The sequence below is a fragment of the Orycteropus afer genome, unplaced genomic scaffold, assembly GCF_000298275.1.
Source record: "Orycteropus afer afer isolate SDZICR_OR568_19922 unplaced genomic scaffold, OryAfe1.0 scaffold00547, whole genome shotgun sequence".
In the NCBI taxonomy this organism is placed as follows: domain Eukaryota; kingdom Metazoa; phylum Chordata; class Mammalia; order Tubulidentata; family Orycteropodidae; genus Orycteropus; species Orycteropus afer.
In genome coordinates, this window is record NW_006922134.1 from 1,026,407 (window position 1) to 1,051,927 (window position 25,521).

Here is a 25,521-nt window from a genome sequence, read left to right on the forward strand (position 1 = left end):
AAGGAAGAGCTCCTGGCACCAGGCACTGTTCTGGGAGCCTCATCCATTTACTGCATGGAATCCTTCCAGCTCTCTGGAGAGTTTGGTGTTATACAGATGTAGACGTTAAAGCTCAGAGAGGGTCAGACCAGATGGTGAGTTAAAGGACTGGAGGCTGCCCTGCATGGGGCTTTCTCCTTACACCTACCCCTACACACACACACACACACACACACACACACACATGCTGCAAGGCCCAGAGACTGTGAGCAAGGACCCCGACCCCATCCTTCCAGAGCCCCAGCACAGGGGTACAGCTGGACCATACCGGATGACACTGTTGCAGTGGCCGCAGAGTGGAGTCCGGCTGCTGGCTGGAAAGCGCTCGGCCCTCTGCACGGTGCCCCTGGCAAGGGGGGGCACCTGGGGACTTGTTGTAGTATAGGCTGGGGCCCCCCGGGGCAGAGGCTGCTTGCTGAGTGTTGTGGTAATCATCCCAGGGGCAAATTTCTGGGAGAAGCTGTCATCTGTCACCCAGGGAGGGCGGCTGGTAGGCTCCAAGTGGCCCCCACTGTAGGTGGCTGCGGGTGCAGGGTTATAGCTTGGGGCAGGTGAGGGGGTGTAGGCTGGTGCTGGTAAGGGGGTGTAGGTGGGGGCAGATGATGGGGTGTAGGCAGGAGCAGGTGAGGGGGTGTAGGGAGCTGGACTGTAATTTGCCCCTGGGGATGGGCTATAGGTAGATGCAGGCACTGCAATCCAAAAATAACCAAAGAAAAATGTGTCAGTTATTCATTCCCTCTGAACTTCTCCTGTTCCAAGCCACAAAACTGCAAAAGGTGACTTTAATATTAAAGCAGCATAATCCCAATTTTTATGGCAGACACATTCCTGAATTTTTGGTGCCCTAGATTTTAATTCACAGCAGGAAGCCAAAGCAATCTGAGCAGAGCCCTCAGGAGCTAGGTTGGGGCTGGGATAGGGCTATGGCTATAAATGTCTGCAGCTGTGCTGGGCAGGGTTCAGCTAGGCCTTGAGAGTGGGGGTGCTGGGCATGGCTCACACCTAGGTTCCTGGGGCAGGAATTGAGTGGGACAGAATCACCATGGCCTTCAGCTGCAGTCTAACCAGTGATCTGACATCTGACATGCCTCAGTGGGCATGTGCTGCTGAACTTGGACCTAGTCCAGCCTGGGACAAAGCAGATGACCAGCAGATAGGTTTTCAGATTCAGGTTTCAGATTTAGCTACAGTCATTTCACAGAAAATAGCTTGCCTTGATTTGTACGGGGGAGAAATTCTATTATGGTTTGATTGGGGGTGGGGTGTCTTGAAAGAGTGACCCATGAACCCCACATCACTTTAGTGGAAACTGAGAGTGTGTCCCTGTGCCAGCTTAGAGGTTGCCAAGGAAGTCATGAGTGTAGAAGAGAATGCGGCTACCCCAAACCCTGGGTTTCTGAATGCCCTGCTGCCTCCCACTGTGTAGGCTGCTGGGGCAGACTCATCTTCATCCTGTACACACAGTCCAGCTGGCTTCTGTCAGCGAGGGAGGTTCCAGAAGTCTCATCTTCACTCACAGTCTGCTCCTTTGAAAAGATGCCTCATTCCCCCCACCCTGGAAAACATGTTGGGACAGCTGCCCTCCTCATTCCTGAACCTACCCTGGGCAGGATGGACACTCAGGTGTGCTGAGGCAGGCTTGTAGTGGGCCTCCGCCTGGAGAGGATGGCTTTCCTCAGGACTTGAGGCCCCAGCCCTAGCCTCTGGTCTCTCTTTCCCATTTGGTTCCCCTGGGCCATCTTGGGTGGCATGTGGCCCACTACTCCAACTCTGAACTTCTGTTCCCAGGATGACTGGCCATTTGGAGCTGGGTAACAAGGAAACCTCTGCACTGGGAGTAGTAGGTTCCAGGCTTCTGGTATTGGATGGACGGTGAAGAAGATAAAACCCTCCAAAGCCCTACCCTAGAGCCATTCTGGAAATGCTGTTGGCATACAAAGGTAAGACCCTTCTCCACAATGTATTTTAGGCATCTAACAGATTAGCTGGGCTAGTCTTCACATCATTCACCTTTGCAGATGAGGTCACTAAAGTGCAGAACAGCCAGTAAATATCAAAGTGAATGTATAAAATCACTCTTTCTATTACCTCAAGCTGCCTCTGTAAAGAACACAAATCAAGTTTTCTGAAAGTCTCAATGTTCGAGGATGTACCCTTTCCTCACTGGTTCATCAAGGAACAGATTTCAATACAGAGCAGACCCCACACTCTGGCATGTAGCACAGACATCAGGAGCTGTGAGTTCAGGTTCCAGCTCTACATCCTGGCTGTGTGTCATTGTGCCAATTTCATAACATCTCTGAGCCTCTGTTGCCTTCTCTAAAAGCGGTGATAATTCTTAGCACCTCAAGGTTATGATGAGAATTAAGGACTATAGGAAATACAAATTGCTTAGCCAGCACAGTGTGAATGCCACTTAATGTTAGTGAGGATGGTAAGGATTGTGAAATTTGAGTCTCAGGGTCATAAGGAACTATCAGCTCAGGTCTTAGGGCTTGATGGTCACCTGGGGGAGCCCAGTGCAGGTAGACTATGGGAGATGGGGTTGAGAGATGTTGACACCTTTAAGTGTGATAACCTGTGACTGCAGGAGGAATGCAGGACACCTCATCCACCTCACAAGAAGTGGCGGGGACACAATTGAGAAGAAACACAATACAAGCATTTTCAAATTGGTGAAGCCCAAATTCAAGGTGTCATCACCCTCCCTAACAACCATGCGTGGCTCCCATACGCCGAGAGAGGATTCCAAAATGTTGGGGGAGGGATGTTACAGGGGATGCCACAGGCAGGGGTTGTGGGGAGAGATGATCTAGCTGAATGTTAGAGCACTTTCATCCCTCTCTGTGTATATACTGGGATTCTGTGCAAGATTTTGTTTCCTTTTGAACAATGGGTTTCTCTGCTAAGGATTAAAAACAAAAGCCATAATTGTGTGCTGTCCAATACAATAGCTCTCTGTGGGTACTGACCACTTGAAATGTAACTAGTCTGAATTGAAAAGTGCTTTAGCTATAAAATACACACTGCATTTCATAGATTCAGTACAATGTAAAATATATTAATAATTATTTTACACTGATTATATGTTGAAATTATATTCTGGCTATCATTTAAGTGCTAGTAACTGGGTTAAATAAAATGTTATTAAATTTAATTTCACCTGCATTGTTTCACTTTTCAAAAATTTATTTCTATTTCTATTGGGTAATGCTGCCCTAACCAGAGGTGCCTTGGTGGCATGGTGGTTAAAGCACTAGCTGCTAACTAAAAGGTTGATGGTTTGAACCTGCCAGCTGCTTTGTGGGAGAAAGATGTGGAAGTCTGCTCCCCTAAAAATATACAGCCTGGGAAACCCTATGGGACAGTTCTATCCTGTTCTGTAAGGTTGCTATGAGTCATACAAGGGTATGGCAATGGGTTTTATGGGCCCTAACCAGACAATAGGAGCTCTGGTGGCACAGTGCCTAAGGTATTTGACTGCTAACCAGAAGGCTGGTGGTTCAAATCCATCAGCCACTCCTTGGAAGGAAGACTGGGCAAACTACTTCCATAAATATACCACCTCAGAAACCAAAGAGGAGTTGCTATGAATCAGGAACGACTCTATGTCAGTGAGTTTGGTTTTTTTTTTTTTTTAACCAGACAATGGCTACCATGTATAGACTGCTGCTTCTCTGCAAGCTAGGTCCTTTATGTTCAGTGTTTCCTGTAATCCTTGATGCAACCTGATGAAGCAGGTAATATTTTTGTGTCCCTTTTACAGAGGAAGAATTGAGGATCAGAGAGCGTAAATGCCTAGCTCAAAATCATCCAGCTCATGAACTGCCTACTTAAAACTGAAACTACAGATGCCCTGGTCAACCAGTTCCTAGGTTGCTAAATATGCTAATTTATACCATCCGTTCAAATAAAATACAGGTTTTGGTGGCACAGTGGTTGCTAAGCACTGTCAACAGTTCAAACCCACCAGCTGCTCCACAGAAGAAAGATGAGGCAATCTGTTTCCATAAAGATTTATAGCCTTGAAAATCCTATGGGGCATTGAGTCAGAATAGACTCAATGGCAGTGGGTTATTTTGTTTTTCTTCCAAATCAGGCTCATGTCCCTTTCCTGCCCCCTCTAGCAAATACTACCCCTGTTCCCTCTACCCAGCTGTCATTCTTTTCCCTCTTCCATAAGGCCTTCCAGACTCCCTGATCCATTCCCTCTCCTTTCTCTAAGGCCCCCAAACCCCAGTGTCACACAGTAGAGCAGAGGCAGGCCTGAATCTGTACCCTGGTCTGGCTATTTCCTTGCCCTGGGGGCTGCACCTACCCAGAGCTAAAATAGGCGTTCCTTTCCTCCCTGGTGTCCCGGCAGTTCGCAGCATCCCTCACCCCCTGCCATTATGTCTTCCACTCTTGGGCAGGTGGTATGGTACGTAGGGAGCAGCTGCTTCATGGTCTCCTTCTCCTCTCTGTACCTTTTGGCCTGGCTGGGTGCACCACTCTCCATCTATCAGGAGTGAGATTTGACATCCCATTTGGGAGCTCAGGCTGTTGCTATTTCTGCTTGACAGAATAGAGTCCACTCAAATTGTTTGCTCTTGTTCAGTGGTCTCAAGTCAATTCTGACTCATAGTGACCCTATGTACAACAGAAGATACACTGCCAGGTCCTGCACCATCCTTACAGTTACTGCTATGTTTGAGCCCATTGTTGCAGCGACTGTGTTAATCCATCTTATTAAAGGTCTTCCTCTTTTTCGATGACCCTCTACCAAGCACGATGTCCTTTTGCAGGGACTGGTCCCTCCTGATGACGTGTCCAAAGTACTTACTCGTTCTTCTGGCTGTCCGCGGTGTAGTCAATATTCTGTGCCCAAGTCATCAATCCTTCTTCCATCTTCCTTATTCATTGTCCAGCTTTCACATGCATATGAGGTGACAGAAAACACCATGGTATTGGTGGTATACTGGTGAGCATAGCTGCTTTTCAAGCAGTTGACCAGGTTGTTTCCTGACCAAAGCAGTGGGCTATTGAAATTAGAAGATGATATTTCATCTGTAATTGGCAAATTCAAAAGGCCCTTATCGCACACAACAGCCTCCATAATGTGTAATTACATAAGGTGGTTCCTGACTCATTTCAGGTTGAGCCCGGTTCTCCGCGAGCGCCATTGCCCCCACCCGGCCCGCGGGCCAACGTGGCCAATCTGCGCGCAGAGCCCTTTCGGCCGACAGTGAGCCGGATCCCGGCCTCAGCGCCGACACCTGCACCCTCCCGGGCCCCAGGTGTTCTGGGGGGCGGCTGGCCCAGCCCCGGCGCCAGCGATAAGATCCTGGCTGCGAACGGAGGAGGCCTGGCCGGGAGGTGCAGCCAGAGCCAGGCTGGGCGGTTCCCAGGCTGTGGGCTCCTCACTCTCCCGGCCCGGGTGGAGAGAGCCCGGGAAAGAAGGGGAGGAAACGGAGGGGAAGCTCAGGCCGACATTCCTCGTTTTTCCCTGGGCTGGCGGCCAGCAGTCCCCGGACCCCACCCCCACCCGGGGAGAGGGAGTTGGAGGCAAGCCGGTCTCTGGCGCGCGCACTTGGCTTCTTCCCTCTGGGCAGGAATGAGTTAATGTCTGGCTGGCCTGGGAACCGAGCTGAGGCTACCCTCATGTCCCGCCCCATTAGGGCCCCAGCCGGGGAGGAGTTAATGTACTGAGGCAAGGTGCGCAGGCAAGGACAGGTCTCGCGTGCCCCAGAGAGGTGCCGCCCCCTGGTGGGCCATCAGAGGAGAATCGGTGGCCGGACTGGGACGCTGAAGGCTCGGGGCCTGCCCTGGCCCGAAAGGTGCCAAACAGGGCTGGCCAGGAAGGGGAGCTCAGACTGCGCCAGAAAGGGAATGTTCTCCTTGTGCCTCCCCCCACCCCGCCGCCGCTTTTCTTCCAAGCGGTTCTCCACCTCTGTCCTGTATTCCCCGCCTCAGCAGGACGCCATGTCCGCTGGATTGCAAACCGAAAACCAGAGCTCCTTTTTCGCCACTGCTTCCCTCTCCAAAATGCTACCCAATTCTGTAAAACTCAGAAATTTCTGTCCAATACCTCCTTGCTTCTGGAGGGGGAGAGAAGAGTACTTAGCGTGTGCCAGGAACTGTGCTAGATGCTTCATTTAATCCTGTGAATACCAGGTGTACATAGTGACATCCTCATTTTTCAAATGAGGAAATTGAGAGCCAAAGAAATGAAGTACATTGCCTTACATGGCACTGGAGTCTATTTAATGCTAAAGCTGCTTCTAGCACCCACAGCACTGCCATCAAAATGGGTTTTGTAAGCACAAGGCTGATGGGACTTGTCAACTCAATGCATAAAAGTCCAAGCTCCCACAAGCCAGGCCCCTCCTGACCCAGTCCCTGTCTCATTTCCAGTATCTCTCATTGTTCCTTAACAGGACGTGCACTCGAGTCTAGACATTGCATGTGCAGTTGCTTTTCCCCCATGGTTACTTTGCAACTTCTACTCTCTTGCATGATGACATAGGGAAGCCTTCTGTATCTCATTCCCTACTTACGTAGAATTAACTACCTCATTTTTTTTCCCTGAACAGGTCATCAACTCCCTCACTTTATCAGTTTTACCACATGTAAAAATGGTATATATGTTGTTGTTGTTGTTGTTGTTATGTGCCGTCGAGTCGGCCCCGACTCATAGCGACCCCTCCTTGGGTTTCCGAGGCAGTATCACTACGGAAGTAGGATTGCCCAACCTTCCTTCCGAGGAGCGGCTGGTGGGTTTGAACCGCCAACCGTCTGTTAGGTACTATATATACACACACATACACATACACACAAATAGGAGCTTTGGTAGCATAGTGTCTAAGGCATTTGACTGCTAACCAGAAGGCTGGCAGTTCAAACCCACCAACCATTCCTGGAGGGAAGACTGGGCAATCTACTTCCATAGAGATACTGCCTTGGAAACCCAAGGAGAGGAGAGGTTGCTATGAATTGGAACCAACTGGATGGCAATAGGTTTTGTTTGGTTATATATATATATATATATATATATATATATACACACATATATATATATATGTTGCTGGATTCCCAGTGGACAAATCCAGCCCAGCCTGCTCTCCTGGAGATCAGAGTCAGAGACCAGTGGGAAGGAAGGGATGGTGGTATCAGCAGTCAGGGCCTGGATACTGGGAGCCCTTCTGTGGGCATGTGCTATAGACCAAAGCACACACAATGATCCCTCAGCCTGAGCTTGACCTGGCTACCTGTGAACATACCTGCTAAACAGCCCTTCATTTCCTTGAGCAGCAGTAGCCAGGGGCAGGTGAGGTGCAGGCTAGCCTGAGAACTGCCCTCTAGCTCTGGGGATCAGGCCTAACTTTGCATAGGAAAGATGGAGGACTTAAAGCTGAGCCCCTGTCCCATGGAGGTAGCCTGGGCAGTGAGAGTGGGCACCAGAGTGATGGAATAAAAACCTAGTGAGTCTGACTGGTGACCCCATGATGACTGCTTGGCTGCTACATCACATATCTCCATGCCTCCAGCTGAGGAAACTGAAGACCAGACGGGCTTGTAGCCTGCCCAGGATGAGGTAATGCTATAGATCTGTTCAAAACCTGTGAGATTTTCATTATAGACAATGATGCTTAATGTTCACCATGCATTCTATTAAATTGAACGTTGTAAGAAGACCACATTATATATATACAGGAGAGAAGCACAAAGATGGTTACTGGTCACCAGTGAGGCCAGGAACCACGCAGCCACCTCTGTGGGAGGGACTGAGTGAAAACTTTCACTCTGCTGCTGTTGTTCCTGCATGGTTGCCACCCAGTCTCTGAGAGCCATGCATGACCCCTACCTGCCCATCTCAGTGTAGACTTGCTATCCAGGCAGCTAACTTTTCTGCTTCTCCTCCCACAAAGCCACAGCCTGGATCACTTGGGGGCTGCCATTCTAGGAGGAGATGTGGCCTTGCTAGGGCCATATCATGCATACAGGATGCCTGGGCTGAGTGGGACATGGACTCAGCGGGGCATCTCCTTTGGACGGTTCTGGTAATATCTGTGCATTCCTTGCGTGAGGCAAGCATGGTGGGACAGGAAGCCTCAGATGGGCACTAGTACCCCTTCCCCTTGTTGGCAAGCTAATGAAAGGCAAAGTTGATTTTCAGATCACAGTACTTAGCAAAGTATGTGCCCTACATCTTCTTCTCTGATCAGGGTTTCTGAACTCTATTATACCCTTATGTATATGTTGCCAGACTTTGCCCTAACAGATGTTAAATGACACATACCTGTATAGCTGTCTGTCTTGAAACAGAGCCTAGACCCACATGGAGAAATAAGCTTCTCCCCACTCCTCCCTAGCCTTGAACCTGTAAATCCCAAGCTATGAAGACCCTCTTCCTTAGGACTAGGATGTTACATCCCTAATTGGCTCTCCACCTATCGCCCCTAAGGCCAGATGTGGGGTCTACAGGATTCTGGCCCACAATTTGGGGAAGGATGGCTGAGCCTCACTAGTAGGCCCTTGCTGACCACCATACCTCTGGGGATATGGCCTTGGAGCTGACATCTTGTTCTTTCAACTCCTGGAGCCCATGCCCAGCCTAAACTGTCCCCTGTCATTTTGGTCTCTCACCTGGCTGGTAGACAGAAGGCCGGATGCTGGCTGTGGTCACAACCCGGGGCTTGGACACAGAGGCAGCTGGGGCCTCACTGTAGCTGGTGTGGGCAGCAGGTGCTGGAGAGGTGGCTACTGCAGGGCTGTAGGCAGAGGTCTGTGGCCTGGAACCAAAGGGAAGAGTTAGAAGCCAGAAAGACAGCCCAATTCTGGCCCTGTGCTAGCATCTATGGCTGGCTGGCTGGCTCCCCCATATTGAGAAGCATCTGTGAGAACTGCCAGAGGAAGGGCCCTGGGGGCCTGAGGGGACAGGAAGCTACTCCTTGGGTGGCTATAAATATGGGTTAAAGCAGCAGAGACCCCTCTAGAAATTCAGCCTGTGGTAGTGCCACCACCTTGTTGTTGTTGTTGTTATATGCCGTCGAGTCGGCCCCAACTCATAGCGACCCCTCCTTGGGTTTCCGAGGCAGTATCACTACGGAAGTAGGATTGCCCAACCTTTCTTCCGAGGAGTGGCTGGTGGGTTTGAACCGCCAGCCTTCTGGTTAGCAGTCAAGTGCCTTAGCCACTATGCTACCAGAGCCACCACCTTAGGTGAGAGAGAAAAAGCTTTAGCCAGACAGGGCGGGACAAAGAAAACCCTTCCTCCACCTCCCGCCCTGGGAAAGAATGCCACTATCGGATGGAGAGGGAAGTACAGAGGCAGAAGAGAAGTCAGAGCTATACTGACTGCTTCCTTACCTTGCCAACACCTCACAGCCTGGGACTACCTGGTCTTCCCCTTCTATTTTCTCTGGTGAAGGCAGTGGGCAGCAAAGTCTCAGGTTTCTGGGCAGGAGTGCTCTAGGGAGGGCTCATGAGAAGCCAAGCTCTACCCCCCACACACCCATTCCCCTCTCCACAAACACACTTCTCTTCCACATAGAATCCCTGTTGCCCTCCTCCCATTGGGGTAGCTGGGAAGAGGCCTAGAGCAACCTTTTCCAGGCTTGAACCACAGGACTAAAGAGATGGGGAAGAAAAGTGTTGCCAGTTCATTGGCCTCAAGAAATATTGTTTTTGGTCTCTCCTCTTGGGGAGTTGTAAGAATTCCTGGACTTTAGCAGCTTATTTAACCTTGTCTGGTCCAATTTAATTTTCCTGTGAAACTCTTCATTTAAAAACTGATGACCACCTTATAGGACACAGCTCTGGTTTCTAAATCCCCTGCATCTTTTGGGTTCCGTTGGGGACTACATGACTATACCCAGGACAAACAGGTCATTTCAGGGAGTGCTAGAGAAGTGAGCTCCTAGAAATATACTACCATGCTTTACCAGCCCATGGCTGCCTGCTTGTCTTTCACCTGTTGCTCATGGCCCCAGGACCTGCCCATCCTAAGCCCTACTGGGTAGAGGCGTAGGATGAGGGAGTGTATTCCTCTCTGGGACTCTGGGAGGGTGGTGACCCTGATCTAAGAATCTGCTACCAAGCTTTTGAAGAGAATCAGAGGGGGCCTGTGTGCTGCCCATAGACCAACATTCCAGATCTCAGTAGGTACAAACAGCTCTCCCATTGTCTCCTCTCCCTGAGCTCACCACCAAGGCACCCTCCCTACTCTGTGAGAACCCCTGAGCTAAACTGAAAGGAGTAGGGGCTTCCATGGAAGATGAAGAAACAGTATCCAAGGGGACCTGGGGTCCCTGGCTCCCACTGTGGTGGGAGAAGACCAAGAGTAGATGAGTTTCATCCAGACCCTCAACCAGTGGAGGATGCTTCGTAGCATCCTAGCATCTCAGGAGTTACAGCACAGTGTTGGGGACTGGTGTTGGAGCAGGAGTGGAGGTTGAAGACATCCAGTGAGAATTCTGAGGCCATGTTCCAAAGAAAGGCTGGGTCTCAAGTGGCCTCACCCTAGCCTTTTTGGCTCAGTCTCAGCCCATGTGCAAAGAGTAGAGGTGGTTGGCCCCAGAATGTGATCCCTAGACCCTTTGCTCCAGCTCATTGGACCACTGGGCAGCCCTCCAAGTCCATCCCAGGCCCAGCTCCCTTTGCCAATGTCCTGAGAGCTTTAGCAGCTCTGTGATAGGCCCCAAGTCACTGAAGCACAGAGCCCAGAGATGAAGCTAGACTTCCATGCACCTCCAGCATCTAGAGCCTCCTCATCCAAACTGGGGGGACATCTTCCTCCCAATTCGACCACAGAGACACTCCAAGGCCCTAGATAACCTGAGAGAGATCTTTAGATCCATTTCTTACCCACCTCAGAGTTTCTTCTTTGTGCAGGTAGCAAGGCCCTTATGTGAACTTCTGGTGTGGAGAGGGGAAGCAGCTGCCTAAGTGCTCCCAGGAAGCTGGATTAAACAACCCCAGAAGCCCAGGGCTAGGCTCACCCTTGAGGCTGCAGTGTGGCTAGGAAAATGCTGGGCTTGGCATCAAGTGGGCCACTGTGAAGCCCAGGGTGAGGGGCAGCAGCCAGGCCAGCTGGCCAGTGTGCCTACCTTTAGTCCCACCTCAGGCTTCACCACAGACCTGCACACCCTGACGTAGAGACCAGAATCCTCCTCAGCTAAATCCCTTAGAGGAAGGCGGGATCTGACCCTAAATACCTAAATGACAGCTCCATAATGCCTAGAAGGATTGCTGGGCCCTCCTGGCCTGTTAAACTACCTAGCAGCTCTGGAATGACCTGTCCAGACTGTGCCTTTCTTCCTCCACATATCCATGTACCTCCCTCCCCTCCCCTTTCTCCTCTTCCCTTTGGGTCTCTGCCTGGCTGGGAATAACTTGAAATACTGGTGACCATTTAATAAGGGACATGTCTATGTGCTGCATGTTTTATGTACAGCTGGCCCTCCATTTCCACAGGTTCTGCATCCATGGATTCAACCAACCATGGATTGAAAATATTTGGAAAAAAGAAAAGGGTCCTAAAAAGCAATTAAGTGGTCAAAGCAATATCTCAAAGGCTGAGGAAGAGTATAAAGTGCTATTTACATGGCATTTACATTGTACTAGGTATTATAAGTAATCTATAGATGATTTAAAGTATATGGGAGGATGTGTGTAGGTTATATGCAAATGCTATGCTATTTTATATAAAGGCCTTGAGCATCTATGGGTACCTGGAGTGAATCTTTGTAACCAATCTCCTACAGATACCAAGGAACAACTATACATTTGTTTCTGTAACAAACCTGTAAGACTGGTGTTGTGTTAAACATCTTAACAAATGAGGAAACTGAAGCTCAGAAAGGTTAAGCCACTTTCTCAAGGTTATAGCTAGTAAGTGGTAGAGCAAAGATTTATATTCCACTATACCAGGTGCCTCTTGAACCAACATGTTAAAGGCTTGTTGGAGAAGAGAGGGTAGGAGAGGAGGGCAAGTTAATGGCTAAACTCTATCTGACCAAATCTGACCTGCTTTTCATGCCCAACCCAACACCCTCTCCTTCATGTAGCCTCCCTTGACTTCTGCAATTCACAGGGATGACTTTCATTCTCCCAAATACAAGTTCCAGGAACAATGACTTCCTATACAAAGCATTAAGCATTAAAAACACTATATCCTGCTATCTACTTTTTATGTGTGTGACTGTTTTCTCTTGAGGGCAGAAGACACACATCTGTCCTCAGCCACAGATGGTAGACTCCACTGAAATACTCCTCAGGTTCCCCTCACTCTCAGCATCTCACAGTGCTGGGCTTGGCCTCCTTCCTCATGGCCTCAGTGCTGAAACCACTGAGCACAGCTGCTGATGGGTGGACTCAGGACTGGGCCTTTCTTGCCTCCCTTCTTCATGGTTAGGGCCTGCAGCTGTGGGCTGGTTACCTTGGACTGTCCACAGGGCTGGAGACAGAGGCTGCAGTGGAGGCAGTGGCAACAATGACAGCGGCTGCAGCCAGGGGAGACAAGGCAGCAGCAGGCAGCTGGGCAGAAGCGGGCAGCAGCAGTGTGGTGGCATGGCTGGTGCATACTGGAGCATGCTCAGTAGGGGTGCTGATGAGATGGACCAAAAAGAGAACAGGTCAAGGGAGCACTGGCAGCCTGTAGCAGAGGCAAGATGGATGGAAGGACCATGGGTACTGAAAACAGAACAGGAGCTTCCGGAGGGCATGTCCTCCTGGGAAGAAGGACCCTTCCCAGGAGAGTGGGACCCTGACCGGTTAAGGGAAGGAACCCCTCCAGGACCTAGAAGGGCAGGCCTGAGATCAGAGTAAGGGGCAGGGCTCTTGAGAGGTATCACATACAGAGAAATATTCTCAATCCTGGTGGGATTCTTTGCTCTCCAATTTTCTGTATTTCCTATTTTTTCATTCATCAGCATGTGTTATGAAAGTCCTACCTAAAAAACCAAACTCGCTGCCAAGGAGTCAATTCTGACTCACAGTGACCCCCAAAGGGTTTCCAAGACTATAAATCTTTATAAAAGTAGATTGCCTCATCTTCCTCTTATGGAACAGCTGGTGGGTTTGAACCACTGATCTGGTTAGCAGCCAAGTGCCTTACCTATTATACCACTAGAGTGAATGATCAACTCTGGATCTCCCTTAACTCTGCTTTCCTTTCCCGTTTGACCTTCTCCACTTAGTTAGGGACCTACCGTGGCTTTGGGAAGAGATGAGACAGCAAGCAAGGCAAAGTCAAATACTTAAGCATTAAGGACTTAGGGTCTGGGAGGTAAGAACTTGAGCTTTAGGCTTCAAAGGATTCAGCAATGACAACACATTTGGAGGATGGATGAAGGCTACTCCACTTCAGACAATGAAGGTTATCTGGACCAGGAATGTACAATGTGGTATGTGTGGTTCCAGAATAAAGACATTTGTGCCTCTCTTCTGTGTAGTCCCTGTGGAAGTGGCAGAACTTGAGTGTTCTCCATGACCATGGAGCAGGCAGACCTGAGGCACACCCCATGCCACTGTGTGCCTGGGAGCTGCAGAGGGTTTCTTGGACATGGCCCTGACTGCCTGCAAATCTGAAAGACCTATAATTGGAAACAAGAGTGGTGACCGTTCTGTCAGTGTGGACTAGTGTGACCAGATGGGATGAGGATATCCTAGCAGACTTTTGTGCAGGTAGACCATGATCAAGGACCAAGGCCCCCACACCCCCATCCTGAATGCCTTTGCATTCTATAATTTCCTCTTCCCAAAGTGCTGCATGGAAGAGAGGAGTAGTCAGACCCTTGGTTGACTGGAATTAAGTTTCAATCATCTGAAAAATGGAGCAGAAAATAAAAATTAAATTATAGAAAAGCAAAGAAATGCATATTCTTTGCCTGTTTGGGTCTCTGAACTAAGATTTGCATGGAGACCCCATACATATCAGAGTAGAACTGTGGTTCATAAGGTTCTCAATGGATACTTTTGAAGTAGTTGTTTGCCAGGACTTTCTTTGGAGGTGCCTCTGGGGAACTCGAACCTCCAACTTTTTGTTTAGCAGCTGAGTACATTAACAACTTGTATCACCCAGGGACTCTTTTTTTTTTGGTTATGTAATTCATCTATCCACCTCACACTATATGCAGGTATTGTGTCTTTAATTCTGCACAGCAGCCCTCTAATGTAGGCATTAATTTTATTTCACAGATGAGACAACGTAGACTAACCTCAATTGCTCAAGGTCCTGTTGTTAGATGCCATGTGATCGAGTCTATTTTTAATTATGTGACAAAGTAGAACTGCCCTGTAGGGTTTTCTAGCCTATAATCTTAAGGAACCCTGATGGTGTAGTCTGCTTCCATAAAATTTAGGAAAACTCAATGGGGCAGTTCTACACTGTCCTATAAAGTTGCTGTGAGTCAAAATCTACTCAAGGGCAACAGGGTTTGAGAATCTTTACAGGAGCAGATGGCTAGGCCTTTCTCCCACGGAGCCAGAGCTCATGGGTGGTTTTGAACTGCCAACCTTTCAGTTAGCAGCCAAGTACCTAACTGTTGTGCCAGCAAGGATACATGCTCAAGGTTTCAGAATATATCAGTAGTGATGGCAGGATCTGCTTGAGGGTCTTTTTGATTAGAAGCCTTGGCCAGTACCTCAAGTGGTGGAGAAGAAAGAAAGCTCTTGCTGTGATGAACCTAGTAGATTCTTTCCCCAGTAAAAGTCACTCTTCTGGTTGGAAGAAACAATTAGAATATCAATGGCTCCATCTAGTGAGTGTTCACCACAGGTCAGGCCTTGTGCTCAACAGCTATAGGAACATCTTCCACTGGATCATTTTAACTTCCCAGGGTATTTGGCATCACCATACCTACTTCACAGCTGAAGCGCCTGAGGTCCAGAGAGACTAAGTCTCTGGTCAAGCATCACACAGCTGCTAAGTGGCAGAGAAGGTTTGAACCCCAATCACTATGTGGCAGCAGTGCTTCTCAAACTTTCACATTTGGAACTGAGAATCACCTGGGGAATCTTGTTAAAATGTAGGGTCTGATGGCAGTGGATGGGTAGGGCTGAGAGTCTACATCTCTCGCAAGCTCCCTGGGGATACTGATGTTGCTGGCCTGTGGATCACACTGTGAATGGCAAGGTGCTACAGAGGTCTGTCTCAAAAAGAAATGCAAGTGGGACATGATCAACTGACCAAAGCATTGCAGAACTGCTTTCCTCCAGCTGGCAAGGTGTGTGGTAGAGAAAGGCACGAAATAGTGTGAGAGGCTTGGGAAGAACAGAGCTAGAGAAGTGGCTATGTCAACCGCGCCAGGAGAGGGAGAGCAATTCCTGCATGGGTAGCATTGTGATGGGCAAGTGGGCAGTGGCCATGTCCTATCTGGTCCTTCACTGGCTTAAAGGTTCAAAGAGGAGGCCTCAGGCAACTCAGCTCACAGGCCTGTAGCAGTGGCTGGTTCCTGGCCCTTCCATGAGGCTGCTCACACACCTTCCATGAAGGAACTGTTCTCTGGAAGCCATGCCTGGGATGTAGCTGCCTAGAGGAAATGCAGGCCCAAAAGCCATGTCACTGAGTTGGCTGCTCAGACGACTCCTCATGCCATGGACAGGTAAGGCCCGAGCTGACTCAGAACATGGTCTCCTTTACCTGCTTCTCCTTGACCCTGTTACATGCTCCCAGTGAATCACTGGGAACTAAGAATGCTGAACAGGACGGAGTGATGACAATATCCAGGCTTGGGAGAGAATTTTGTAGAACAAATGGGAAGTTGATTTTGCTTGTCTCCTTTGCTCCAATTCACTGTCACAGAAGCTTACCTGCTGCTCTCGCCATACATAACTCCAAATGGACCTTGGATTCTAGAGGATGGAATTGGAACTGAACATGCACCTTAGAAAAATTCGTCATCTATCCCAGGGCTTGGACAAAGAGTACTGCCAGGTACACTCAGGCATGTACATGAGTCTGCTCTGCTGTTTGGGTTCTTGCTGAACATCATCCTTTCTAGAACCACTGTCTGTAGAAACTGAGCAGTCAGGGCCTACGGGTGGAAGGGCTGACACTGAAGGATGTTCTGAAGAATCTTGAGTTCTTGTGCAGGTGAGCTGCTGCCAAAAGTTCCACAAGCTCCCAGGAAGCCCCCAAAAGGACGCACCAGAAAGCAAGACTGCAGAGCACTCACTTGGCCCTGGATTCAGTTCTATATAGACAGTGTCCATGAGATTGCCCTCAGCCTGGCCCTGGATTCTTCAGTTGCCTCCTGGACCAGTCATGGTTCACTTTAAACATCTTAGCAAAAACCAAACTATACTCAAATATTCTGCCTTTATAGAGAGGGTATAGCCAGGAAGGCTACAATCTTCTTTTTAGTTCATTTCTTCTCTCAATGCAGTGGGCATCAGGTGGAGGGTGCCAACTGGTGCCCCTACTCTGTTGTGAGTGCCTTGGTAGGGGGAATGGTGGTGTTGAGTGATATTATTATTGATGGCAATGACATTATGTACAGAAAGCATGGGGATGGTACTGGGTCTTGGGGTTTGGGGTCATTGGGGTCAGATTGGAATTGTTGGTGATGGTGGCAGTATTGTGATTGGTATTGATGGTACTGGCTGACATCATATTGATGATGGCTGACATATGGGGTGAGGATGCTTCTGTGTTTAATATCAACGATGGTGGTGATGTTGTATCTGGAACTTGTGTTAGTTAAGATAGTGGAATATGAAAATCTCTGTTGATTGGTGATGACAAGACCAGTCTGGCAGCTGATCTTGAAATTGTTGTTTACACTGACACCCAGACAGGCTGCATTCTGGAAATCTTGCTGCCTGATCACTCAAGGACTCAAAAGCACCCCTGACCATGTCACTTTGCAGTAGAGCTGCTGCACTGCACAGCTCCAGGGGCCCCATCTACATGGTTGTCTGTATAAATGACACCTACAAGGACTATGCAGTGCACAGCTATCATCAAAGGCTATAGTGGGGATGGTGCCTTCTCTTCAGTTTTGCAGCCTTTGCTAGTTCCACAGTGCCTTCAGAATAAATTCAAAATCCCACTGTCTAGCATTTCCAACCTGGGCCATTCTGTTACATCCTCTACATTTCCCCCATTTCAGCCAAAATGGTTACTTAATTCAGGTTTCTGGGGCACCTCATGTTTTCATCAGCATCTCTGCTTCCTCTGTATGTGTCCAACCTTCTCTATTTGCACATGCCTGAATTCTCACTGTTCTTGAAGATCAAACAACACAGACCACTTCTTCCAGGAAACCTTCTCTGACCCTCCGGTTGGAGGCATTCCTTGTCTGTGGATCCCACACCCTGTTAAGGGATCCTCCTTCAGCCCTCCATCACAGCCCATCACAACCACACTGGCCTTTTCTGATTTCTTTAGCACTCGCTACAGCCAGGCACAGTACGTTGCCAAGTGCCCACAGACACTGAATGCTGAGTAAGGACATCTCTCTCTTTACATCAAAGAGCTTTACATGGTCCCTGGCCTGAGGCCTTTGAGGTGTTTCACACAGGGGCCTGGGATAGCAGGGAAGGTACAGTCTGGCTTGAAAACAAACAGAAGCTTTCTGGCCTTTAACCAGGTGGCTCTAAGATGGCTCTGACAGGCTTGGGGCTGGGAACAGGGGGTCACACCCCAGTTAGTTCTGAGTGATTAGCTGAGGTACTCTCTCAGCCTCAGGTCACCTGCCTGCCAGAACCTCTTTTTGTCTGGTACACACCTGCCCCAGAACCCATCTTTGGGTCTTGAAGTTCCCAGTAAAAGGTCAGCTAAATATGGGTGTGCTCCAAGATGCCTAAATGTAGGGAGGAGTACCCCCTTCTGCTCCTCATGGATCTCCTTGCCAATGTGATACGGATCTATGATCTTGCCTGGCCATGGCACTGAATTCAGATTGTTGGAGGAAAGAAGAGTTGTGTGTGTGGGCATAGTGGAATGGACTGGTGAAGGCTCAGGAGAGCATCTCAATTGGGTACACAGGATAGAGCAGCCTCCCTGGGCTGCCCTTCCAAGTGGATTGCTAAGGTCCCTGGAGGGAGCAAGAAATCCTATTCCCAGGCAGTGGGAGAGGGGAGCCAGGCTCTAGCCCAGTCTAGCCACAAGGATGGGAGGGGTGTTCACAAAGGATGGGCCTCAGTGGCTGTCTTTATTTGTTAAATGCCATTTGGTCTGATGTTCTCAGACTGTGATTCCTTACAATCCAGGACTAGACTGGTAGTAGACAGGTGAGTGGGATGTGAGTTAGAAGCTCCTAGCTCCATGCTTTCTAAGCCTGCCCCACCTGACCATCAGGTGAAACTTTTTCCAGCCATTGGTGCTCTGATTATTGTTGCTAGCTGCCATTGAGTCAGCACAATGACCCCATGCACAACAAAACTAAATACTGTTCAGTCCTGTGCCACCCTCATGATAGGCTGTGGACTAGACGGTTGTGACCCATGAGTTTTCGTTGACACATTTTCCAAAGTAGATTGCCAGGCCTTTCTTCCTAGTCTTAGCCTGGAAACTCCACTGAAATCATAACACCATGCAAGCCTCTAGTGACAAAATTCTACCACTGAACCACTTAGGCCCCTGCTGCTCTGTTAGGTGCTGTTGAGCCAGTTCTGACTCATAGTGACCTTATGTATAACAGAACAAATGTTACCCAGTCCTGTGCCATCCTCACAATCACTGTTATATTTGCATCCATTGCTGAAGGAAGACGTCGATGAGATGGATTGACACAGTGGTTGCTGCTCTGGGTAGCCCTTTCTAAATGCTCAAGACTAGGACCAGGCTATGTTGTTGTTATGTGCCATTGAGTCAGACCTGACTCATAGCAACCCCTCCTTGGGTTTCCAAGGCAGTATCACTATGGAAGTAGATTGCCCAACCTTCCTTCCGAGGAGTGGCTGGTGGGTTTGAACTGCCAGCCTTCTGGTTAGCAGTCAAGTGCCTTAGGCAGTATGCTACAAGAGCACCAGGCTATAGGTGGGTGGAATTGAGAGCAAGACCCCAGCTGGAGGCCTCCCCTTGATCCTCCACCTGCCAGCTGAATAAGACACTATCAGGCCTGTCTTCCTTCTCTTCTCTCCATAGCTGGGCTGTAAGCCCATCGAGACCCTCCAGAAGTGCTGCTCAGAAGTCCAAGTGCACATGTCTGAGTCCCTCTGTCCCTGCTGCCTGGACCAGGGCTGAACAGGAGCACAGACTTTTGGGGGAAGGGGCTCGTGACATGCTGTCCCGTGGGGGAGGGAATGTAGGCTTGGCTCGTTGGCTGCTGCAGGGTGTGGGTGTCCTCCATGTATGTACATGCTACTCTATGGATGGCTAAGGCTGTCCAGCACAGATTCTGACTCTGCTATCCCCTTTTTCTGAGCTTTGTAGCCTGGGTATGGGACCAACGGCACAGGAGAGCAGCAGCAAGCAGAGCTATGCTGGGTCCCCAGCCCCATGGTCACTGCCCCCTCCTTGTCTCAAGTGCTGCCATCACAGCTCCTCTTGGATAGTACACACATACGCACAGCATGACTGGGCATGGTTTGGTTCACTTCAAATCCTTTTTATTTCAGAGTGAGCATGCTGATATGTACAGGATAGAAAGCCGTGGAGCCAAGCACACATGTTACAGAGAGAAGAATGCACAGGCCAATCTTGCCACAGCCAGGAGGCCCCATCAATAGGGCTCTGCCCCATCTACCCTAGGACTTCCACTTCCCCCTTTCCGGCAGCCCTGAGCCCCAGAGTGCATTGGTCTCTCCCCAGGACCCTGATCTATAGGACTCTGTCCTGGACGGCAGTAGACCAGGCTGCTTCTCCTGGAGCCAGGGTAGACATGAAATTGAGTAGTGGCATGTTCCATTTCCCTTGCCTCTGGGGTGTTGTCAGCAAACCCGTCATGTCCTCTCTGATCTATTGGCTAAGGATCTGTTCAGCTGAGCAGAGGCTCAGGCTCTTTGAGAATTGGTGAAGCTAGGATGGGAGGGGGTGGGTCTGGGGGTGCAGTGCCATGGAGGCTGTGTCATCTACTTAGGCAGGTGGAGCATTGAATTGATGCAGTGACTATCAACAGGTGCCCCCCAGCACAGCTATACATTCTCAAGCATCACCGTAGGGCTCACATGCCAGGTCTGTGTGGGGGCAAGGAGGGAGGGGGACCAGCCTGAGGGGTAAGGGGTTCCTGGTCGGCCTTTTAGCTTTTAACGTTAAGGATTTGGGCTGAGAGGCCGTGGTGCCAGTTGCGCAATTTGGCAAAACGTGGGCTGTTACGTTCCGTTTCAAACCTTTCCCTGTGGCACAGAGAGAGAGAGAGAGAGAGACAGAGACAGAGACAGAGAGAGACAGAGAGGAAGAAAGAAAGGGGTTAGGGGAGGTGTCTGCCATTGCCCTGCTGATAGCTGGGCAGAGGCATGGAGGTTGGCTTGGATAGAACCTGCCATCCATAGGGGACTTTCTAGGTGGTCAGTCCTGAGTTGGGACAGGACCAGAGTCATAAGAACCAAAATCTAGGGATTGAAACCTTGTGCTTGAGTCAGTAGGGCTTGGTGGGCAAAGGCAGGGCTCCAGGTTCTCCCTGGCCTGTGTGGTTAGGGCTGGACAGGGCTGCTTTGGCCATGGGCTCTTGAGACTGAACCAAATGGACAGGTAGACCTAGCATGGTCTCTGTCCCCTAGCTGGGCACCAAGATGGATGAACACCTGTCCTTGTGACAAGGTCTGGTGAACAGACCCACTGCCTCCCTGGGCTTCTCCAGCCTCTGTCAAGCCTTCACTGTCCCAGAAACACTGATTGCCCAGACCGCCCATCCTGAGCGCTGGCCAACATATGCATGCACACATACACTTGCAAGGCCACAGCCCCAGATATAGAAGGCCAGGACAGTCACACTTCCCGCCAGGAGGGCCTCTGGGGCTCAACCCACAGCCTGCTCAGCCTGAGGACACAGGACAAAGCAGGCAAGGAGCAGCCAGAAATGCAGACATAAGGAAAGAGTGTACCCAGGGAAGGCCAGTGCATGAATGTCAGAATGCCAGGACCTCTAGACATGGGGAGAGGGACTCTGGCAGCTCTAGACCAGAGAGGACAAAGTGGTGGCAAAGTGGCACATCTAACCACATGCACATTTTGTTTAGTCTGTGCAGTGTATTAGATACGGTCAGAATACAAAGTGTGCCATCCATGCCATGGGATGCTACTAATTCATAAAGAAAAGAAAGAATAGACTAGTGATAGGTATACTCAACAACCTGGATGAATCCCCAGAAAATTATGTTGATTGAAAAAAGTCAACCGTACTATGGCATAGTGCCTAAGGCATTTGACTGTTAACCAGAAGGCTGGCAGTTCAAATCCACCAGCCACTCCTCTGAAGGAAGATTGGGCAATCTACTTCTGTAATGATACTGCCTCAGAAACCCAAGGAGGGGTCGCTATGAGTTGGATCCTACTCAACAGCAGTGAGTTTGGTTTTTTTTTGGACTGGGTCACTTACTATATCATTCCATTTATATAACATTTTCACAGTGACAAAATTATAGGAATGGAGAACAGATTAGTGTCTCCCAAAGGGTGTGGCAGGGAGGAAGGTAGATATGGGTAATTCACTGTCGTCGAGTCAATTTCGACTCATAGTGACCCCTTCTTGGGTTTCTGAGGTGGTATCACTATGGAAGTAGATTGCCCAACCTTCCTTTCAAAGAGTGGCTGGTAGGTTTGAACTACCAGCCTTCTGGTTAGTAGTCAAATGCCTTAGGCACTACCCCACCAGAGCTCCTGAGATTTGGGTAGAAAAAGGCAGCTCTCTGAGGGATCTTTGTGGTGACAGAAATGTTCTGTATCTTGAATGTATCAATGTCAATAATCCAGTTGTTACATTAGACTATTGTTTGGCAAATGTTACCCTTGGAATAAACTGGTCAAAGGGTACAGAGGAGCTCTCTGTATTATTTCTTTAAAAGAACGTGAATATACAATTATTTCAAAATAAAAAAATTAACTGAAAAATTGCCAGAATGTAAAAAGTTGGGAAGATCAGCTTGAATCTGTTGCTGTCAAGTCAATTCCAACTCATAGTGACCCTACAGGACAGAGTATAACTGCCCCATAGGGTTCCCAAGAGTGTAAATCTTTAGGGAAGCAGACTGCCTCATCTTTCTCCCATGGAGCACCTGGTGTGTTCAAACTGCTGCCTATTTGGTTAACAGCTGAGCACTTAACTATGGCACCACAAAGGCTTCTTAGATAAGCTTTAGGTCTTTAGAAATCAGAGGATATGGCAGTGCTGGTCATACATTTCTGCATGGTAATAGTCACTGGTCATCAGGAGGTGAGATGTGCTGCCCAGCTCCCTGTGTCCTCTCCCACATCTGCACTGCCTTCCAGACTCCTGCTCTACACCCTGAGTTCTGCATATTGGTCCATGTGTAAGATTATGCTTGATGAACGAGCCCACCACTAACATATTTGAAAAGCACTGCTTTAGTTCAACATTCCTCCTTTTGTACCAGGAGGAAACTGAGGGCCAGAGTCAGCACATGGATGGCCTGAAGCCACACAGGAGGTTGGTGGCGGAGCTATGGTCCAAATGTATCTTCTTTCCTTGCCACATACCTGTCTCTGAGGGCAGAGAAAAGGGGAAAAAGATGGCAGGGAATGCGGAACCACTCTGACAGCACCACCAGCAGAAATGACCATGACCACCCCACGGAGACCACTCAGGACACAGAGGATGGAAATCAGACTGTCAGTGTGCAAGGCAATCACTACTTTTACCAAGGCATGCAGCAGAGCAACAGAGTCTGTCAACAGGGTCAAGGGACAGTCATGGGGAATCAGCAAGTCCTGGGAGCCTACTCTGCTTGGAGCTGTTTAGAAATCCACAGCTAACCCAGGAAAGGAGAAGGGAGAAGAATTCAGAAAAAGAAAGGGAGAGAACAGACAGGAGAGTGGGCAAGAGAGAAGGGAGGAGAGATACTGGGTTGTCCATGAGGGCTGCTCAGAGGAGGAGACACTGTGGGGGTCCCAGCCACTCCAGTTAGGTTTTCAACTTGCAAGGGTGGCAGAACACCACTCGTCTGTCAGGTGGGTGATATGTTTCTATGATCCTGGAAGCTATGCCACAAGCATTTCAAATACTAACAGGGTCACTCATGGTGGACAAATTCAGCTGAGCATTCAGACTAAAACACAGGGAAGCAAGGCCTGGCAATGTACTTCCAAAATACAGCCAGCCAATAAAAACTCTATGGATTACAACAGAACATTGTCTGGTAAAGGGCTGGAAGATGAATTCACTAGGTTGGAAGACACTCAAAATATCTAGAGGCTGCAACAATGTCTTAAGTATACCATGGATTGTGTAGATGGTGCTAGACTGGGCAACATTTCCTTCCATTGTAACATGAGTTGGTGACAACTCCACAGCAAGTAACAATAACAACAACAAAGGGTAGCAGAACACCAGGGAGTAAAATCCACTAAACAGTGGTAACTTTTGTAATTGATAGCTGCCCTGCATTCTTGTGAGGGTCCTTTAAAGTGTGGGACCTGTGCTTTGCCAACAACATGAGGGTCTGCCATGTGAGCTTGGAGCTGAGTTCTTGTGCACAGAGAGGGAAAAGGACATTGAAATGGCCAGGGCACCTGTCGGAGGGAGGAGGCAATGAGTTCTGGTACTTCATCAGAGGGGTGAGGCAGAACAAAGAATTCTTGCCAGCTACACAATGGAGAAGGTAGTGGGAGGGTTTTTACTGTGAGATGTGCAATGCAACCTTCACCTTCAACTACTCTACGCCATCTCCAGAAAAATCAACATTGTTCCTTAGTGCTTGTGAATAGGAGAGATCTGCCACCCTACCAAGAGGGGCAGCAGGTCAATACAGAGACTACACTCATAGATAGTAGAGCCACAACACTGGGGACGGGAAGTATCTGGGTTCCACAGTGGGGTCCTCCAGGATGGTTATACCCAAGCTGTGGGGGTCCATATGCTTCTTAAATTCAAGCCCTGCCCCAGAACCAGACTTGCCTCTCATGTTATTGTTGTTATTTGCCATGGAGTCAGACCTGACTCATAGCGACCCCTCCTTGCGTTGCCAAGGCAGTATCACTAAGGAAGTAGATTGCCCAACCTTCCTTCCGAGGAGTGGCTGGTGGGTTTGAACCACCAGCTTTCTGGTTAGCAGTCAAGTGCCTTAGGCACTACACCACCAGAGCTCCTATGAGTGCCAAATGTGGACTGGCCTGCTGGGCCATTAGATCCTGAAATGCCTGCCCAAGGTCACAGCAAGCTATTTGACTTCTCTGGGTTCTGCATTCAGCGTTTGGGCTGGAGGCACTATTAGCACTAGGATAATTCTGATGGAAGCTGGGTATACACAGAATCACTGGCATGTACTAGAGAAGGTCCCAGGAAGCCACCCATGTGGAAGCAGACAAACTGAAAAACCAAATCCACTGGCTTTGAATCAATTCTGACTTATAGTGACACTATAGGACAGGGTAGAACCGCCCCATAGGGTTTCCAAAGCTGTAAGTCTTTGTGGGAGCAGACTGCCACATCTTTCTCCTGTGGAGTAGCTGTTGGATTTGAAATGCTGAACTTTTGGTTAGCAGCCGAACACTTTAACCACTGTGCCACCAACCCTCTAGGAAGCAGACAAGAGACTAGTGTTTAAGGCAGCTGGATAGACTGTGTCCTAAAGTCTTGGGGTTTTTCCTGGGAGGGAGCTAAGTCCATGAGTGGTGCGTGGGCTATTCAGGGGCCCTGCCTGGCCTCATCTGTAAAGATAAGCTCCCTGGAGACTAGACTTTGTCTTGGGCTGTTGGCGGGGGGTGAGGGGGTGGGGGGGGTGGCTACTTGCTACTAGACACCGAAGGCACTGTCAGAATTTCTGAAGCCAAGGTCAAGAGAGGAGAAGGACTATGTGGCTGCTCTGGAACTCTGGACAGGATGGGCCTTGGAGGCAGGGCTGGGAGAGAGGTAAGGAGAAAGTCTACAGATCCCTTCAACTTGTGAACTTATACCTGTTCTCCAGGTCACAAAGGCCCATTTGGTTCTGAGTGCCTGACAACACAAGGCATCATTCCAGCCTTCTCACCATACATCAACATGAAGAAGGCTCCACCTTGGGTCCATGAAAAGAAAAAACCCACAGTCCTCCTGTGGCCATGGGGAGGGCAGGCAGTTTTTGGAGGCTATGATCATAAATAAAACCCTCTAGAAATTAAAGTCAGGAAGAGGGAGAGGAGTAGGGGATGTAAGTCCCTCCAGTTCTAGGCAGAGGTTTGCTGGGTGCCCAAGTGCCTGCACTATACAGTTCAGAGACCCAGACGGAGGGGTTGGTGTGGTGCAATGCCTGCTGAAGGAAGCCCATTTCTCAGGGTTGAGGTCCTGGGGCTCAGGGAAGAAGCAGCCCTCTTTCTGGATGTCCCTAAAATTAAACCCTACAGTAGCTGGGTTACAGGCACTAAGGACTGCAACTGGTTTCTCAAGCTAGTGCGGGGACAGT

At 49.3% G+C, this 25,521-nt stretch overlaps 1 protein-coding gene across 1 annotated transcript in view; it reads right to left on the bottom strand.

Annotated features, from left to right (window-relative positions):
- The window catches only part of LDB3 (LIM domain binding 3), a 66,044-nt gene that overhangs the window by 15,588 nt on the left and 24,935 nt on the right, over positions 1 to 25,521 (bottom strand). Inside the window, exons 9-11 of the mRNA XM_042782979.1 lie at positions 12,458 to 12,625; positions 8,665 to 8,810; positions 308 to 728 (exon numbers count right to left, since the gene is read on the bottom strand). Of these exons, the coding sequence (XP_042638913.1) occupies positions 308 to 728; positions 8,665 to 8,810; positions 12,458 to 12,625 (735 nt within the window). The remainder of the gene's footprint in view (positions 1 to 307; positions 729 to 8,664; positions 8,811 to 12,457; positions 12,626 to 25,521) is intronic.